At 37.3% G+C, this 19,176-nt stretch overlaps 3 protein-coding genes across 8 annotated transcripts; 1 reads left to right on the top strand and 2 right to left on the bottom strand.

Annotated features, from left to right (window-relative positions):
• The first annotated feature begins 3,369 nt into the window (after positions 1 to 3,369).
• Positions 3,370 to 7,249, top strand: LOC125218030 (putative late blight resistance protein homolog R1B-16). Of its 3 annotated transcripts, none has more exons than XM_048119624.1 (3): positions 3,370 to 3,508; positions 4,194 to 6,836; positions 7,000 to 7,249. In XM_048119624.1, exon 2 carries the CDS (start codon positions 4,247 to 4,249, stop codon positions 6,815 to 6,817), a length of 2,571 nt encoding a protein of 856 aa, XP_047975581.1. In that variant the 5' UTR covers positions 3,370 to 3,508; positions 4,194 to 4,246; the 3' UTR covers positions 6,818 to 6,836; positions 7,000 to 7,249. The 3 variants fall into 3 exon arrangements, with proteins under 3 accessions (XP_047975581.1, XP_047975580.1, XP_047975582.1); XM_048119625.1 differs by lacking the exon at positions 3,370 to 3,508 and having other exon boundaries at positions 4,340 to 4,426; positions 4,515 to 6,836; XM_048119623.1 differs by lacking the exon at positions 3,370 to 3,508 and having other exon boundaries at positions 3,652 to 6,836.
• A 295-nt stretch (positions 7,250 to 7,544) lies between these two features.
• Positions 7,545 to 12,098, bottom strand: LOC125218510 (serine/threonine-protein kinase CDG1-like). 4 transcript variants are annotated; one of them, XM_048120194.1, is made up of 11 exons: positions 11,842 to 12,098; positions 10,910 to 11,049; positions 10,396 to 10,493; positions 9,560 to 9,918; positions 9,029 to 9,469; positions 8,794 to 8,954; positions 8,571 to 8,644; positions 8,462 to 8,476; positions 8,329 to 8,377; positions 7,994 to 8,143; positions 7,545 to 7,841 (listed from the first exon to the last, which is right to left on the bottom strand). In XM_048120194.1, exons 1-11 carry the CDS (start codon positions 11,864 to 11,866, stop codon positions 7,764 to 7,766), a joined length of 1,590 nt encoding a protein of 529 aa, XP_047976151.1. In that variant the 5' UTR covers positions 11,867 to 12,098; the 3' UTR covers positions 7,545 to 7,763. The 4 variants fall into 4 exon arrangements, with proteins under 4 accessions (XP_047976151.1, XP_047976148.1, XP_047976150.1 ...); XM_048120193.1 differs by adding an exon at positions 11,454 to 11,520 and having other exon boundaries at positions 7,579 to 7,841; positions 8,329 to 8,476; XM_048120191.1 differs by lacking the exon at positions 11,842 to 12,098 and adding an exon at positions 11,454 to 11,658 and having other exon boundaries at positions 8,329 to 8,476.
• A 2,227-nt stretch (positions 12,099 to 14,325) lies between these two features.
• LOC125220716 (serine/threonine-protein kinase PBL34-like) lies at positions 14,326 to 19,159 on the bottom strand. The gene is made up of 11 exons (XM_048122865.1): positions 18,952 to 19,159; positions 18,039 to 18,175; positions 17,854 to 17,951; positions 17,140 to 17,486; positions 16,542 to 16,685; positions 15,819 to 16,463; positions 15,551 to 15,708; positions 15,374 to 15,447; positions 15,156 to 15,294; positions 14,893 to 15,042; positions 14,326 to 14,424 (listed from the first exon to the last, which is right to left on the bottom strand). The coding sequence occupies exons 1-11, from the start codon at positions 19,157 to 19,159 to the stop codon at positions 14,326 to 14,328; spliced, it is 2,199 nt and encodes a 732-aa protein (XP_047978822.1).
• Positions 19,160 to 19,176: the final 17 nt, after the last annotated feature.

Genomic DNA, 19,176 nt, shown 5'->3' with positions numbered 1-19,176 from the left:
TAAGTGAAGGATTTTGGGGTGAGGCTATGTTAACAGCCTGTTATTTGTTGAATAGAGTTCCTAACAAAAGGAACAAGATTACCCCTTATGAACTTTGGCATAAGAAACCTCCAAAATTGAGTTATCTTAGAGTTTGGGGTTGTCGAGCAGTGGTAAGACTAACTGACCCTAAAATGAAAACCATAGGTCAAAGAGGCATAGATTGTGTGTTTCTGGGGTATTCAGAAAATTCTGTTTGTTATAGGTTCTATGTCTTAGAACCTAATGACTATGTATCTGTGCACTCTATTATTGAGTCAAGGGATGCTGATTTTGGCAATGAGGATAGATTCACGTCTATACCTAAACCTGGAGGCATGATTGCAAGGTCTAGTAACTCTGATGATGTTACTGGAAAGGTGATAGATACACCTCCTGAGGCTAGGAGAAGTAGTAGAGCAAGAAAAGCTAAGTCCTTTGGAAATGATTTCCAATTGTACTTACTTGAAGGATCAAGAAATGAAATTAATTTTCAATATCAGTATTGCTTTACTATTGGTGATGATCCAAGGACTTACAAAGAAGCTATGGCTTCAAGAGATTCCGCTTTTTGGAAAGAGGCAATCCAAGAGGAGATGGATTCTATAATCCAAAATGGTACTTGGATACTGACTGATTTACCACCTGGTTGTGAAGCTTTAAATAGCAAATGGATCTTCAAAACGAAGATGAAGGTGGATGGAAGCATAGACAAATATAAAGCCAGATTGGTTATCCAAGGCTTTAGGCAAAGGGAAGGAATTGATTATTTTGACACCTATGCTCCTGTTGCTAGGATTTCCACAATTAGATTATTGTTAGCACTAGCTGCTATACATAATCTTGTAATTCACCAAATGGATGTCAAAACTGCCTTCTTGAATGGTGAATTAAATGAAGAGATTTATATCAAACAACCAGAAGGATTTGTCATGCCTGGTAATGAACATAAGGTTTGTAAATTGGTAAAATCTCTTTATGGACTAAAGCAAGCCCCCAAACAATGGCATCAGAAGTTTGATGACGTAGTATTGTCTAATGGTTTTGTATTAAACCAAGCAGACAAGTGTGTATATAGCAAATTTGATGCTACCGGTAAAGGGGTTATCATTTGCCTATATGTGGATGACATGTTGATCTTCGGTACTGACCAAGATCAAGTTGATAAAACAAAGACATTTTTGTCATCTAAGTTTGAGATGAAAGACATGGGGAAGGCTGATGTGATTATTGGAATTAAGATCACACATGGAGAACAAGGAATTTCCATTTCTCAATCACATTATATTGAGAAGATTTTGGAAAAATTTAACTTCAAAGATTGTTCTCCAGTTAAGACTCCTTTTGATCCTAGTGCAAAGCTCGTACCTAATAAAGGAGTTGTTGTGAATCAGCTTGAATATTCAAAGGCTATTGGATCACTAATGTATGCTATGATTAGTACTAGACCCGATATAGCCTTTGCAGTTGGAAAGTTGAGTCGATATACTCATAATCCAAGTTTAATCCATTGGCAAGCCATGAATCGAGTATTTAAGTACTTAAAAGGAACAATGGATTATAGGTTGTCTTATTCTGGATTTCCTTCTGTTCTTGAAGGTTATTCGGATGCAAGTTGGATCACCAATATGGAAGATCATTCTTCCACAAGTGGTTGGGTATTCCGTCTTGGAGGTGGTGCTATATGTTGGGCATCAAAGAAACAAACTTGTATAACAAATTCAACAATGGAATCGGAGTTTGTGGCATTAGCAGCAGCTGGTAAAGAGGCTGAATGGCTAAGAAATTTGATATATGAGATTCCATTGTGGCCTAAACCGATATCACCTATATCTATCAGATGTGATAGTGCTGCTACCTTGGCTAAGGCATATAGTCAAGTGTATAATGGAAAGTCAAGACACTTAGGTGTTAGACATAGCATGATTCGTGAACTTATTTTGGATGGTGTGATATCTGTGGAGTTTGTAAGAACTCATGACAACTTAGCCGATCATTTAACCAAAGGGTTAAGTAGAGATCTTGTGTACAAATCGGCTATAGGGATGGGATTAAAGTCCACTACAAATCTCTGATATTAAGATACCCAATTCCCATTTAGTATGACACTAGATGCAGAATTCAATGTGGAAAACTTAATGTTGGAGATTGGAACACATTTGAAAATTCGTCCCAAGGTATGTGTTTAGACCTACAAGTTAAGGAGATTGAATATATAGATTCTTAATAGTTCTTTTGAAAAATTGCAAATATAGGTGCAAGAATAAAGGAGCTACCTATATAAGCATGAAGTTTAGCCGCTTCAAGAAGCTGGGACTTGGTTTCGATATGTTTATGAAGGATAAAGACATAGGCTAGTAAAATATAGTGTCAAGATAGAACTATTCATATGTAAACTTTTGTGTATATTATCTTCGTGTATTCAATGTGAGTTCCCAGGGTTCAATCCTTAGAGACACCCGGGGTATTCGAATATTTGGAATGTGTAATGTACTAATATGGAATTCAATCGTTACGATATTGTATCGGAAATTCATCCGAAAATATAATTTCCGAAAGTCGAAGGACTAAATTGCAATTTTGGAAACCTTTGAAATTCGGTTATTTTCGGTTTCATCTCCCAACAGTTGCAATGTTTCATTGCACTGTTTCATCTTCTTCTTCTACTGATCATTTTTTGGTTCAATATTATCGAAAAACACAAACATATGATCTTCTAATACTCTGAATTTTATCCGATCAAACATTTTGGTTGAACCCCGAAATTGATTTGATCTGAAAGTGATAAACACGACTTTCAGATATCCGGTTTTTGTTTCTCTGTTTTATATCTCCCTAACACTACTATGAGAGGATTTTCTTGAATATCGACTTTGAGCTTCTCTGGTATGTATGTTCATATATACAATTCCATGAAGCCCATGTTTACTGGAGACTAAATTGTGGTAAGAGGAAGATGAGTGCATCTACAGAGTATTGCTCCTGTTTTACTACAGGCTCAGTTTTCTTACAAGAATGTGTGTGTTTGCATTCTTTTGTTGTGGACAAAATGTTTTATTTTCTATCTTTGCATTCATTAGAAACTTCTTTAAACTGACACAGCCTATTTTATACCTTTGAGATATGAGCATATAAGATTATTATGGAGACAATGTAAAACAATACATATAGAGTTTAAGAAAATTCATTTTATTTGATTTGAAACAGCCTATGATTTAACTAAATTAACACTAGTTGATAGTTCAGTTTTATCATGTACACAATTTTGATTTGAATCTAATTATGGTTTCTCATGTATTGTAATTTTTGCAAATGAAATTAAACTAAATTTAAAAGCGTATAAACGCTACCGAAAAACTGAAAAGCGGTGGTAAACTCCCCGCGAAAGAGACCATCTAGTTCATGGAAATTCACACTCGATTTTTCCGCAAGTCGGTGCAATTTTTGCAAGTGGAGCTCGATGCCATTGAAGATATCGATGGGCGAGGAGGTATATGAAAATTTTCTAATAATTTTTCATTGAATTTGGGGTTTTAAAGTTCGTTGGTTGATTGATTGCCGGAGGATTATGTATGTGTGTATGTATATACGGGATCTATGATGACAGAGGTTACGTTTAGATTTAATTCTGTTCTAATTAATAGATTTAATCATTTCTGAAATTAAGAAGATGGTGAATATTTGCGATTTTGTAGGGAAACTTAATTGATTTGAGCAGTTGTTCTTACAATTTAGATTCACACCTTTGAGATATGAGCTTTTATAGATGATAATTGATGCCCTTAGTAAAATCTGCTCAAGCTCAACAATGAGCATTATTGATGAAAACAGAAGTTGAAGCTTCTTTCAAGATCATAATTGATGCCCCTAGTGAAACAATGCAAGTCTTGGACAGATTCAAGTACAACCACCGTAATAAAATTATACTATCCAACTACATAATATAATTATCGACTAAACGCTGTATTATTTGCTGAAGGTCAACTATGAGCAAGTTGAGTTTCAGCTGAGTTGTTATCTTGGACATATTCTAGGCACAGACAACAACCTTCATAAAATTATAAGCTAACTACACAATATATTAGTCAAATAACAATCTTGTTTTATTTGCACACGTCAACAATGAGCAGTTGGGTTGTTTTAGATTCAATCATCTTGTTTTTGTGTGATTGCAGTTTTGCAACAAGGTTTCCTTCCTTTGTTTTCCTAGCAAGAAGATATCTGAAAAATGGCATACAATCTTCAAACCCTCATCACCATTCTTGAAGGAATCCTTGAACCTGACCAACCACGATGGGTTGTTGATGAAAGCAACCCTCAACTCAGATCTCTCCTCGATAAAGCTACTTCTCTTCAGCAGCTCGTTGATAAATCTTCTCTCACCAAAATAGACAGCCAAATCAGACAAGTAGCACATCAAGCACAAGACATCATTGAATCCCACATGGTTGATCATATGCTTTCTGGATCTGATTGTGTGAGATTCACTTTTTCAGCACCAGATCTCCAGCAAGTAACACGAGATCTTGATTCTGTTATTGAGCAAGTGAAGAAGTTCGTGGAGATGGAGGATAAGAAGATGCCGCAAGAACTTTATTCTGCCATGGAACAAGTGAAGCTCGTGGAGGTGGAGGATAAGAAGATGCAGTCTAGCAGTTCATCGAGTGTTGTGGTGGGAATTGATGCTGATCTGATGCAGCTCAACGATCGGCTGACCCATATGGAGAAGAAGCTGGAGATTGTCCCCATCGTTGGTATGGGTGGAGTAGGTAAAACCACTCTTGCTCGAAAGCTTTATGAAGATCCATTGATTGTTGGTCACTTTGGTTATCGTGCTTGGACCACTATCTCTCAAAATTACAATATTCGACAAATTCTCAAAAGCCTTCTTGGTTACATAACTGGAAAAGAATATGATCAGCATAATGATGAGTTAAAAGTTACGTTGCGTAAGAATTTGTTTGGTAGAAGGTACTTGGTTGTATTAGATGATATGTGGAGCACACAATTCTGGGATGAAATAAAGATGTACTTCCCAGACAACAACAAGGGGAGTCGCATTGTGATCACCACTAGGGAATCTGGTGTGGCAACCTATGTAGACTCATCGAGTTTGCAACATCAGGTGCAGTTGCTCAGTGGGTCTGAAAGTTGGGATCTGCTTCACCAACTTGTGTTTGGAGAAGAGGATTGCCCTCATGTATTGGAAGTCATTGGTCAAAAGATTGCTGGCCATTGCGGTGGACTTCCTCTAGCCATCAGTGTGATAGGAGGGCTACTATCTACGATCGAAAGATCAGAACATGAATGGAAGAAAATTGGGAACGATGTAAAAGCAGCAATTGCTAAATCGGGTGAGCAATGCTCTAGTATACTGTCTTTAAGTTATAACCACTTGCCGAATCACTTGAAACCATGTTGCTTATACATGGGGGCTTACCCTGAAGACTACGAGATTAAAGGCTCTAGACTCGTACATTTGTGGGTGGCAGAAGGATTTGTAAAATCAAATAGAGAAACAAGTTTGGAGGAAGAGGCACGGGACTGGCTAAAATCTCTAGTAGAGAGAAATCTAATTATGCTTAGAGGAAAGAACAAGTACGGAAATTCAAAGAGTTACAGTATGCATGATATGATGAGGGATGTATGCATTAGGAAATCTGATGAAGACAAGTTTCTGCATGTGAAGAATGGTCCCGAGCTCACATTATCTAATCCACGCCGCGTGAGTTTTGACATATCAACTAGCATGAACAATGCTAATGTTTTAACAGAGTCCATGTCACTTACTCGATCTGTTATAGGCATTGGTGATTCTCAGAGGGATGAGATTCCACCCGTTGCCTTTTTCTCCTCGAGATTGCTAACGGTGTTGGATTTAATGTATATAAATTTTGAAGAGTTCCCAACTGAAATATTTGAATTTGTCAACCTACGCTTCTTAAGTATCTGGTGCCGTTCAAGGATACCTAGAGGAATATCAAGATTGCGGAATTTGCAAACCTTGATAGGTTACATCTGGTTTGATGTGCCATCTGAGCTATGGCAGCTCTCCGAGTTAAGAAATCTCAATGTGCGCGAAATTCAGTTGTTAAAAGATGAGGAAATGAACTACTGTGTTCTGAAGAAGCTCCAAATAATTTCAGTCACAACTCTAACTAGAGAGGCAGAAACTTGGGATGGTTTCCTCAAAAGCATTCCAAATATCAAAAAGTTGGGGATTGATGATGGCTACAGCAGAAGATCCACGGCAATCGATCTTACTTATCTTCACAAACTTGAGATATTAAGATGCAATTATATCAGAATCATATCCTTTGGAGACGGTTCGGATTGTTGTTCCAGAGTTATGTTTCCCTGTAACATCAGAAAACTAGTACTCTGTGGATGTGAAATAAATTCGGGAGTGTTGGGGACTCTATGTGATCTACATAAGCTGGAAGTGCTCAAGATAAACGCATGCAGTTTTAAAAGCGAGGAGGAGACACGCGATGAAAAGTGGGAGGTAGCAGAGGGAGATGAGTTCCCCTCACTGCAGTTTCTGTATCTCGAATTTTTGATTCTTGTGAGTTGGATAGCTGATGAGACCAACTTTCCCATACTCCACCACCTCCGTATAGATAACTGCATATATCTAGAGAAAATCCCTAGCGGCATTGGAGAAATCCCAACGCTCCAATTAATAGAGTTGGATGGATGCAGCGAATCCGCAGTCGCCTCAGCAAAAAGCATTGTGGAGGAACAGCAAATTGAATATGACAACAACGATCTCGAACTTCGTATCCTAAACCCACGCTAGTGAACGCCACTTCCAAAAGGTAACCATTTCTTCTACTTGAAGATTTTGAATGCACTGTGGTTTCAACAACAGGTGGGGCTAAGTAGGATTGGCAACTTCATTTATTTTCATTTATATTTAATATCAGAAAGTGTTACACTGTATCTTATTTATCTTTTCTTCTTTATCAAATCTTCTTCAAGTGTAAGGAGTTGGATGCAACGCAGCCTTGTGTCCTCATATGGAGCTAGTGCGAGAATGAGCCAGCGACCTTCTTCAGTCAACGAGTTCCGTTTTCTGACTCGATGAACATCATTTGTGCAAGTTTTTATATTGTAATATCGTTAAAGATTCAAGAAAATTTCTATAAAATTCACCTACTTTTGTACTAATACATACTAGTATATTTCATAATTACTGGGTTTTCGGAGTACTCTTTTCCTCGCAGCTTAATTTCCATTGTTTTTTTAGTTCGTCTATTTGGATTTCAGATTTTCAGTTATACTTTTACTTCACATTTTAGTTTTTTTTTTTAAGAATTCATATTTCAGTTCTTGAATTCAATAATTATCAACTATGCCAGAGATTCAACACAACGTCACAAAATATCATAAACCAAAATTGATTTTTGTGTATTTAAGATCACATATTGCTAATTTAGTATAAAAAGATATCAAAAGAAAAATGTATGTTTCATCCCTACTTAGAAGAAATGTAAAAAAACAAAATAATCAAGGGCAGGTAGAAATCATGCATTAAACAGCATCTATTCAAACAGAACCTTAAGGATCAAAAAACATCACTCTTGATAAGGAGTACAAGTCTTACAAAGCACAAGAGAAACGAGACGTATCGCGTAAAAAGCTACAACGCTATGGGTTCAAGACTATTCTAGGATACACACAAACCATATACACAAGAGAAGAGTATTGGGATTACTGGTGTCATTAATACGCCTTGTTTCCAGCTATTTGCTGTAATGAGGTATGAATTGCTCGGTCAAATGGTGGAGATGATCGTTTTCCCCCTCGAGGAGGGATAACGCCTGCAACAACCAGTTAAACAGCGTCATAACTCATCGAACTGACTCTAAAATGTTTCTTCAGTAGGTAATTGATTAATTGATTTGCTATAAAACTGTCATAGAAGGCATAGAATGCATAAACTGATTGTGGCATGAGATTAAATACTAAGTACCTCTACCATTGACGGTCGCATCTCAGGTTCAGTTTGAATACATGCATATGCAGTTCTAGCCATGTAGTAGAGTTCACATGTGGTACATGGCTCCTCAAGACGGGGATCGGAAAGTTCCTTAAATGAAAGAGCCTCAATAAGAGGAAATGCCTGAAAGGAATTGAATGATATCAACAGCAGACATACGATAAGTACTTTGAAAATAGTTCTAGCAAGTTTTAACTTCGGAAATTGGATGTGTCGTGTAAGTTTCTGATAACTGATGTCGGCTTATCAGAAAACAAATACAAATATGCCTTGCAATAACAAACAAAAGAGAGTCCAACACGACGTACCCACTGCCTGAGAGGAACTTGTTGGCCATCTCTATCCAAATCTATCGACCTGCGTCCAGAAATCAATTGTATCAAGATGACACCAAATGCATAAACATCTGTCCGTATAGAGACAATGCCGTCCTCAGCATACTCTGGCGCAAGGTATCTGCAAAACACAAGAAACCACAAGTTCAACTCATCTATAAAATTTTTGAAGGTAACATGACATGAAGGACCAACGGTAGACATAATATACTCACCCAAGGGAGCCAAGAATTCTCGTCTGTACGTCATCCCCATCCATCTTCCACTTTGCAAACCCAAAGTCCCCAAGCTGTTTGCGGAGAACAAAAATTATGGGGAGAATAAAGTTAGCTGCTAGAACATTAGTAGATGAAAATAATTGAAGCAAAGACTCAAAATCAATTTGACAATCCTCCAAATGAAGGACGACTAAATGAATACAGAAGGTTTAAGGATCACCATAGGAACAAAGTCATGCGTGAGCATTATATTGCCTGGCCGAACATCCCGATGGATGATTGGACTTCCACGGCACTCCTCATGCAGGAAGCGCAGCCCTTTGGCAATTCCAATGGCAATAGTATACCTCTGGTGCCATTCAAGAACACGCTCTGTATTTTCTGTCAAAATTCGATAAACTGGTTGAGGCAGCTGGTAGCAATAGAAGATGTAAAGACTTCATAATTGTAATTACCGAATAAATGCCAGTTGAGTGATTTATTGCAAATGTACTCATAAACCAAGATGTTACGGTCTTCTTTGAAACAATGACCAAGCAGCATCACAATATTCTTATGACGCGCAAAGCTTAGGATGTACACTTCGGAATTAAATTCTGAAAGCCCGACTGTACTCGCTTCCCTTTGCACCTTTGCCGCAATACGCTGGCCATCTTTCAGCCTGCCTAGATATACAGGACCATATCCTCCTTCTCCTAGCAAATTGTCAGATGAAAAATCATCTGTTGCGAGCTGTATATCCACGTAACTATATCTCGTAGATATGAGCTCCGTGCACAGACCACAAGTCACGCACATAGCAGGTCCGTTGGGGGAATTCTGTGAAGTGCGATGTAACTGCTGTGGTATCACCAGCGGAGGAAAGTTGTATTCATTGTTGCCATTATCAGAGCCACCTACAGACATTCCTCATTACAATTAAACGTATGTAAGATGGGAACATCAATATAATAGTCAATGCATAAAAGATGCACAAGCACTCTGACCTGATTTCTCTAGCTTAGGATTCGAGTTTGTCTCAAAATCATATCTTGAGGAAGAGCTATGCTTCTTCGACGTGGATGGAATTGAAGGCACCCCATTCTTTGCCATCTCTGAGCTTTCTATCGAATACATAGATCCACGGTAGCTGAAAGGTATGGTGGGCTGCTCGTTGTTTTCATTACCATGAATCGGTAGAACTGGCACATGCTTGGATAGAGAGTAGAAGAGCTTATCTTCAACATATTCGATTTTTTTGTTAGAGGAATGCGATCTCAGAACTTCCACTGACGAGTTATCAAGAATCAGAGCAACCTTGCAAGGTATGTGTCTTTGGTAAAACCTCAAATCCCTTCTTAGGTGCCTGTTATTGTAGATATTGGATCAATACCACATATAATACGAAGTCGCAACTGAAGAATAACATATACTAGTTGATTTTTCACATCTCTTTGTATGAACAAAATAAAGGTATCGAAATTTCACACGTAAAGGTATACCACACTTTCTTGATTTAAGGAACTATGCGGTGGGAAAAGGCCAAAAAGGTATATGTCCAGAATATGGATTATGATTGAAGAATATAGAAGTGATGTTTCTTGAACTGATGGAAGAAAGATGCTTATCCTCAATCGATCTAATCAACTTCGGTTTCACAAATTTTATTATTATCCACCTCCAATATATGGTATAATTCTCTATTCAACCCAAGCATAGCGAATTGACAAAGGTTTTGTGGCATCGGAAATTAAAGGCTTGTCATTGTGTAGCTTCGAATACATCCAAGCAATGCCATCATCATGATCACTGTAGCATAGAAGTATGAAGTCTCAAACATTACCTATCAAGTATAACCCATGTTGGTTCAGAAGTTGCAACTTCTTGCATAACAACCTTCCTCATGGGAGTTCCAGCAGTAACTTTAACTTCTATATCTACCTGCACGATGATAAGAACTATGAAACAATTCCGCTTCCTGAAGATAAAGTTGCCACTCAAAAGAATACGAATAGTCTAAAAAGACAAAACATGTTTCCAGATAAGCTTATGCTACAACATAACATGATTAAACTGAATGTTCACTATCCTAGGCAAAAATGAATCTTGATTATGAAGGCATGATACTATCAAGCACTGCATCATGTTGAAACTATCACTTAGGGGCTCACTAATAGGCATCAATGATGATCAAACAGCTCCGCAAGACAACTTAGCAAGCAACAAACTTATAATGAAGTGAAAATCCAAGCACACATACTCGTTACAAAGTCTCGATTTTATATTAAAGACAGCATTCCCCATCTCCACATAAGAAACAGGACTTCATTCAGTACCAATAGAAATGAGAAATTTACCCCTTCTGCTTCACATTCTTCGGCACTCTTCTGGAGCATGTTGACATACAAATCAACCATTTTAGAAACATGTTCTTCCTTCGCACGTGTATGTGTTGTTCCGAAGAAATTATCAGGAACCACCTCCACGGAATAACCCACTGCGCAGAAATAGTAACCAATAAACAGAGTTTCAGAAGATAGATATAAAAGCAAAACAATAGGCAGCCGACATGATGTATGATCTGATTCCTAAATTTACGCAGACCCACAGAATGTTACCAACGAGCAAAGGAAAAGCCTTACAAATTAAAACGCCTAAATTACAACCTTTCCAATCCCATGATCTTTCGATACACAACAATAGAGAGTGGAATCTATCTATATTTCAATAAATTTGCAGCTGAAATAAGATGCATAAAATTTTACATGATTGCTAATCTTGAACAATCACAATAAGACCCCCAATTTCACTCAAATCCATCTCCATACACAGAAAAAGGAAAACACTGCAACTTCCTCTTACACCTGAACTTTAATCACAATTCACAATGCAAAAACTTACTAGGATGCAAGATCCTATGCAACGCCCCAAAAACCACAATCGTATCCCCTGAATTCACGATACCGGCCTGCATCAGAACATTATGAATCGAATGCCTAAACTCATGACTGCCGTGATACTTGGTGGCATCACACACAAACAAAATCCGCGTTGAGCGACCATCCCTATAACTATCACTCCTACTCCCCATAACTGATGGAATGAAGAATATTTTTTTAAGAAAAACCCCAAAATTAAAAACCTTGTTTCCCTATAATGCAAGAGCATGAATCTGAGGAGGAAATATAAGGGGGGAAATCATGAATTAGGCCAAAAACTCGCAGCGCGAGTGAGAGTGAGGGTTTATCCAATCAGATTCCATCCAATCGAATGCAGTAAATTAATTTACCTCGGTTTAGAGGAAGATAGAGCATAATCCGAGTGAATATGCGGCGGATATTCGAAGTACAGAGCGGAGGGAAGAGGAGGCCTCCAATGATGAGAGACAAAATAGATCACGTTGAAGAATTTCACCATTTTTGGAGGGTTTGTGAGCTTCAAAAAGCCAAAATTGCGTCTTGGTTTCTCAGAAGTCGGTCGAGCTCACTGTTCCGTACGCTTCTGAATTTACGATCGCATTTTCTTCCACGGTTTTAACGGACTTTGATTAGCAGACGGGAAAATATGCTATACGAAAAAGAAAAGAATAGAAATGAAGCTAGTTTTTTATTTTATTTTATTCAAAGGGTGCTATAGTTATTTAAATTACAAAATACTAGTATATAACTTTTCTGTCTTACTGTATAAAGGGAAGTCTTTTGGTGATCCTTGCTTCATTACAATAAGAAAAGAAAAAGTATTTATTTTAATGCAACCATCTTATTTTAAGCATAACATCATTTTGTACCATAATTTGACAATAATTCAATCCTGTAGTATAAATGAGCTGATTAATAATACAGTGATTTTCTTGTAAATGTGTGAATTTTCTATATATTATGGTTTTTCCAAACACTTTTTATAGATCTAAACACATTAACTTGTTTTTTCCATTGGAATTATTTTTTTCTCCAAATTGAAACTGACGTGTATGTCGGAAGTGTCATGACAACAACGTCGACCATGCATTAAAATGATGTCGCTTTTAATAAAAGAAGGTGATTTGCTTGTAAATACACGTACTTTCTCGATTCATGTCTCTTTTTCCTAAATTTTTTAGATTTTCTAGAGTTTCCTCGAACTTTTGCGATTTTATAATTTTTCCCGGCGATAGATGTTTCCATGCAATTAGTTATTACTACCATTCAACATTCTGTTTGAAAATTTGATGTGAATATTACAAGTACATGTTTTTCCAGTATGAATATAACAAGTTCATATATCTCTGTGGTAAGATAAGTTGCATATTCAAATCTTGCAAGGAGTTCATGTGATTGTATTTAATCTAAGCATTTGTGCCTACAAATCATGACTATGTTACAATGAATCATAAAAAAGTCCAACCAAATTCAATTTGATTAGTTGACGCCAATGCAATTCATAAACAGTTCCTGTCTGCGAAAAAAGGCGAACCAATAAATTTACAAAAGAGCCAAACTAGAGCAATATAATTCACAAATAAATTGATTGAAATAGTACGTCACGAGAATTTTTTTTCTCGAAAGTCTTGTATTATATTCAAAAAGAAAAGTTCAGGAAAAAATCGTATATTTATGTGCAAACCCGATTGTCGTGACACATTTCGCCAGTTGCCACATAGATGATAATATGACATTTGTTGTCCATATTAGCTTTAATTTGATCAGAATTGCTCGTATATAAAAAATCTATACTACTTAAAAGTGGCAGTGGCAGTTTATTAAACTTACTATAATATCCTTTTTTGAGGGAAAATGGTAAAACCATCTATACTACTTAAAAGTGGCAGTGGCAGTTTATTAAACTTACTATAATATCCTTTTTTGAGGGAAAATGGTAAAACCAGATGTATTTACTATTTTTTTATGTTAAAAGTGGCAGTTTATTAAAGTTACTATAATATCCTTTTTGGAGGGAAAATCGTAAAACCAGATGTATTTACTATTTTTTTATGTTATTCTTATGAACTATAGTGTTATTGTTATTCTTATTTTTTGTTTGCATTTATGAATAGTTATGCTTTGTTAATTGAAACAAGAGAATTATTTATTCGTTCAAATAGTTTACTTTTTTTTTCTTTTGTAAATAACAGTATTACATTTTTCTTTATTTGTATGTCTTATTCTATTTCATCAGTTACTTTACTCTCTCTTACTTTATTCTTCATCCATCTCTCTATCTTTTTCATTTCTTACTTTATCCTTCATTTACATAACTCACTAAACACAATTTTTCTTAGATTACGTGCCGAAAATAAACGTCTCCATTACTATTGAACGGAGGGAGTATACAATCATCTGCTAAAATATGAAATGTTTCATTGAGAGTGGGTTGAGAGGAGTACAAATATCTTTATGTTGTTGTTTATAATATTTTCAATTATTTATAATATTACAAATACTTATTTTAATTAATTTTTATTTCTAGATATATTTTTATACTTATATACTCTATATTCTTATTTTAAATCTTTTATCCTGTGCATAGCACGTTAACACTAGTTAAGAAAATCTCAAAGTTCCCGTATTTAGATTTTTTAGAATTGATAACATCACTTGAATACACAAAACACACATGCACTTTTTTAGTTAAAATGTCACAAATCCATCCCAAAACAAGATGTACAGTTACATACTATATTTTGTCTCGACTTTCATCGTATCAATTTATGATCATACTTGTGTTTGGTACCGTAAAAATGTTACAAACCGCTCGTATATTTTGCAGTCGAGAATTGAAGGGACACTTTGTCACCTTAGTCGAAGCTGCAAGCCTCTCCTCTTATTATCATGGGGTATAAATTGCTACTGACATGGCGAAGATGATCGTTCTTCCCCTCGAGTATGCATACGATCTACAAAAGGCTTCGTGTTATGACATAAATTGAGGGAGAAAACACCGAATATAAAACCCTCAAATTCTTTTATTAGGAGTAAAGGCGGGGGTTAGAAAATATACCAAAATAGTTCTCCCTCCATTCTATAGTAATAGTTATTTTGTCATTTTAGTACGTTAATAGAGTCATTTCCCATTTTAGTAAAAGTCAACACATTTTTCCACACTTACTTTACTCTCTCTTATTTTTCTCTCTTTATCTCTCTACCTTTTTCATTTTCCACTTTATTCTCCCCTTATTTAACTCACCTAACACAATTTTTTTTAATCTTTGTGCTGAAAAGAAACGCCCCCATTACTATGGAACGGAGGGAGTAGTATATATATAGATCACTTATCGTACCAAAAAATTTCGGTAAGGTAACAGTTTGCATTTCTGTATACCACATTCTACAGTAAGACTACTAAACTTGAAAATAAAACACACCTCCGTCATAGTTGGGCGCGACAGAGGCGCAGTCTGTAGGCACGAGTAGGCGGCTCGAGCCATGTTGTAGAGTTCATAGGCGCAGTAGGCAGCCCCGAGGCGTGGATCAACGAGATCATCCAACGCCAGAGATTCAATTAAAGATAAAGCCTGTCACACAAACAAAAAAAACACATTTTGAACTCTACTTGTGCAACTAGACCTAATTAACTAGTCTAATTAATAGTAACTACTTGTGCAACTAATAAAAAAAAACTACGCACCCATTCCCTGATCGACTGCTGCTGATCCCCGGCTGCCGCATCCACCGCCTTCCGCCCTGATACAAGCTGCGCCAACACTATGCCGAACGCATACACGTCTGCCTTCACACACCCAATGCTGCCCTCTGGTGCCACATATCTGCACAAGGGCTTCTCCAAATAAGAAAAATGCAACATAGTTTCATGGATATTCCAACATATGAAACTTCACAACTCACCCAAGATTTCCAAGAAAATTTCTCTGTTTATCGAATTTCGAAGTGCTATACTTAGCAAGCCCAAAATCTCCCAGCTGTTGAGAATCAAATTAGCACAAAAAATTACGGTCGGGGGCTCGAGCCCCCTCAGCTTACAAAACAGAGTTTCAATCAAGTTGAGGCAAAAAAAAAATTTACCATTGGAATAAGGTCTTGTGTTAGCATCACATTGGTTGGCCTAACGTTGCAGTGAACGATGGGACTCTCGCAGCACTCATGTAAAAACTGCAGCCCTTTTGCAGCGCCGACAGCGATAGCGTATCGCTGGCTCCATTCAAGAACTCCAGCTGCATTATCTGTTTAAAAAAGGCTGGCATCAGTTATAGTGCTATGCTTAGGGGGGCTCGAGCCCCCCGATCACTTAACTTAGCAATTTTGAAATTAAAAAAAAAAAAAAATCCCTTACCAAATAAATGCCACTCCAGAGACTTGTTGTGCATGTACTCATAAATCAAGATTCTAAGGTTTCCCTTGCTGCAGTAGCCAAGAAGCGGGACAATGTTCACGTGTCGAGCAGCGCTGAGAATCGAGACTTCATTAAGAAACTCAGCAGAAGTCTGTGCTCTTGTCTCCTTCTGCACCTTCACAGCCACAAGCTGCCCATCACTGAGCTTGCCCTTGTATACGATCCCGTACCCTCCTTCGCCAATGAAGTTGTCGAACGAGAAGTCATCCGTTGCAGTCTGCACGATCGAATAGCTGCATCCCTGTAGGTCAAGGCACGCATTCGTCTTCTCAGAATCACGAGGAAAAGGCTTATCAGAAGCGCTGGAACGCTCTTGGATTTCGTCGCCTACTTCCTCCCCTGCCTTGCTTTCTTCCTTGCAATCACTAAGCTTGACCTTGTACTCAACCTCGTGTCCGCCTTCGCCAAGAAATTTGTCGAACGAGACGTCATCTGTTGCAGTCTGCACGAGCGAATAGCTGGATCTCAGTGATTCAAGGCATGCGTTCGTCTCCTCAGAATCACAAGGGAAAGGCTGATCAGAAACGTTGGAACACTCTTGGGTTTCATCGTCTCCCGCCTTGTTTTCTTCTTTGGGATCGTTATCTGCACGAGTTATTCGAACTGGTCGTTGCAAGAATGTGAAGGGACAGATTAGGAAAGTTTTCATTAGTCCACATTTACCTTCTGGTGAAGTATCGGAGGAATATTCACCTGCCTCAATCTTCATCTCCGAGTAACTCGAATCAACGACATCATCCTTGTTCTCCACTTTCCTGGAGCCACCGTGTTTATCTTCTTCCTCGATCTCAATCTCTCCTGCATAAACTGCACAAGACATAAGACCAAGATCACATGCATTTGAAGTGTTGAAAAACTATTTGTTTGATATTGGACTTTGGAATTTTATACAATTGGATTTGAGAAGAATTGTATTCTAGTTCGATTCCAAATCATTTGTTTTATAAAATTAAATAATTGATACGAAATTAAACGGGAAGAATTAATGCTAAACACACACTACACACACAATGCATATACAATACACAATTGGATGTGTGCACTATTTGTATTGCGTAACCGGTGTTTGTATTGTGTGTGTTGTGTGTGTGTGTGTGCAGTGTGTCTTATGCATGTAAGTATGTGTAGATTGTGTATAGTGTGTGTTGTGTATGTGCAGTGTGTGTAATATTGCAACTATTTTGGAGTTGTAATTGAAGACGCCAATTCCAAATCCACGCACTCAATTCCATGATACCAAGCCAAACATAGTCTTACGAACCTTGTGATTCTTGTGGAGGACTCGTGTCACTCTCATCGTCCGAGGAGACGAGCTTCTCCTCAGAGTTCGTCAACGGAGGCGCCATCAAGCCGTTGTTTGGATTACAAGACCTTATCATGGGAGTGATAGGCAGGGACCTGGTAGAGGTCATGTCACTCTCATCTTCTTGTGTAGGAGGCAGTGGCACCGCCTTGCCTAACGAGTAAATCAGCTTATGCTTCGTGTTTCTGTAGCCGGTGTCGATGTGATAAGGCCTCAGTATCTCCAAACACAAGTTATCACGCACTTGTGCAACTTTGCAAGACAGATTTTTAAGGTAGCAAGACCTTGTTTCCTTTTTCAGTTTCCTGAAATAGTGAATCATCAGATTGACATGTGCATAATACCGAAAGTAGTGAATTTACCTTGCAGGATTCGATCAAACACGAGAAATAAATTATTCAACAAGTAAGTTTTTTTACTGTCGTGTTTATGTACACAACTCGCAATATCTGTTATGAATCTAGATTTGTTTCCTATCTTTTTATTCACGGCCTATTTTCTATGTATTGTGTTAATAAACTCAAAGCGCAATATTGATAACGAATCTAGATTCGTTGTCTGGTTGCCTATCATTAGATGATGACGGGAATTTCGATTGGTTATATAGTCAACTCAAATATAATTATGCATCTAGGTTTATTTTTCGATTGCGTATCAAGAATTTGGACATACCTATCAAGTATTGTCCATGTTGCACGCAGTGATGATATTTCTTCTACAAGAACATCAAGCAATGGAGCTCCAACTATGATTTTCACTTGGATTTCCACCTATTCAAAGGATTTCTTGTGAATGCAATGTAATTTGTTTTTTTTTTCCAGAAAAGATAATAGGATCTTGCTTGTGATATATATTACCCCTTTTTCTTCACATTCAACGGCACTGCTTTGGAGTGTGCTTAAATACTCTTCGAGCTTTCTAGAAACGTCTTCCTCGATTGCACGACCGTGTGCTCCCACGAAGGTCTTATGTTCTACTTGGATCTTGAACCCCACTGTAGTAGAGATACATAAGTTGACAATGAGCATGTAATAAAATTGCAATAAATAAACAATTATATGAAACTATATGTCACTGTCAGTATCCCTTTCCAATTGCAGTATGTTGGATTTTTCAAGAACATAAGTGAAACTATATGTCACGGGCGTGGGCTCCCTTCCGTTCACTACGGCGGACGTCGTGGTAGGACGTCGTCGGCGACGTCCTATTGCGACGTCCGCCATTGGAGACGCTCTTACATAAATTCTGAATCACATAGGTAAAAATCACATCTTTCTTAGCATAAGATTAGGGGAGAGCAAAGAATTCGAAAATCAATTACCCAAACCAAATTTTATATTTTGGTTCGAATTTCAATTAGTTTGATTTTATTTTTAAGAAAATTAGTTTATCGGTTTGGTTCAATTCAGGTGACAAAAATTTGAAAAATAAAATAGAAAAAACTAATTTATTTTTAAAATTATAATACTAATATACATAACACGTACACTCATAACAAAAATTAATTAGACCGTGATTTTATTTATAAGAAAACATTTTTTTTTCAGTTTGATTTGATTTTGTTAAAAATCAAACACTCACCCTCTTATCATGCAAGATTTAACACGTACTATATATTGACGCTTATGAAGACAAATTGTCAAAGTGAAAAATAGTTGTCTATTTAACTATGAGAAAATGGACTCAATAAAGCTCCTACCAACACTTTTTTCTGCGTCCGTCCCTGTTTACCAACACCTTTTATAGTAAACGAGACATAGAATTACTTACTGGGATGAAGGACTCTGTCCAGCGCTCCCAGGAACGTGATTGTTCTAACTTCTTCGAACGTCTGTTCCCTATCCAAAACATCATTAATAATCTTCTTGAACTCGTCGATGTCATGAGTTTTGTATGCGTCGAAAGCAATCACAACGCCACCAAGCATGAGAGGAGTGCACCGCCTGGTGCTGCAGCTCCGAGCAACGAATGAATCCATGCAGATTCAATCTAGAA

This window comes from Salvia hispanica, chromosome 4 (assembly GCF_023119035.1).
Source record: "Salvia hispanica cultivar TCC Black 2014 chromosome 4, UniMelb_Shisp_WGS_1.0, whole genome shotgun sequence".
Taxonomy (NCBI): Eukaryota; Viridiplantae; Streptophyta; class Magnoliopsida; order Lamiales; family Lamiaceae; genus Salvia; species Salvia hispanica.
The sequence above is the reverse complement of the archived record's forward strand: the minus strand, read 5'-3'. Positions and strand labels throughout refer to the sequence as shown.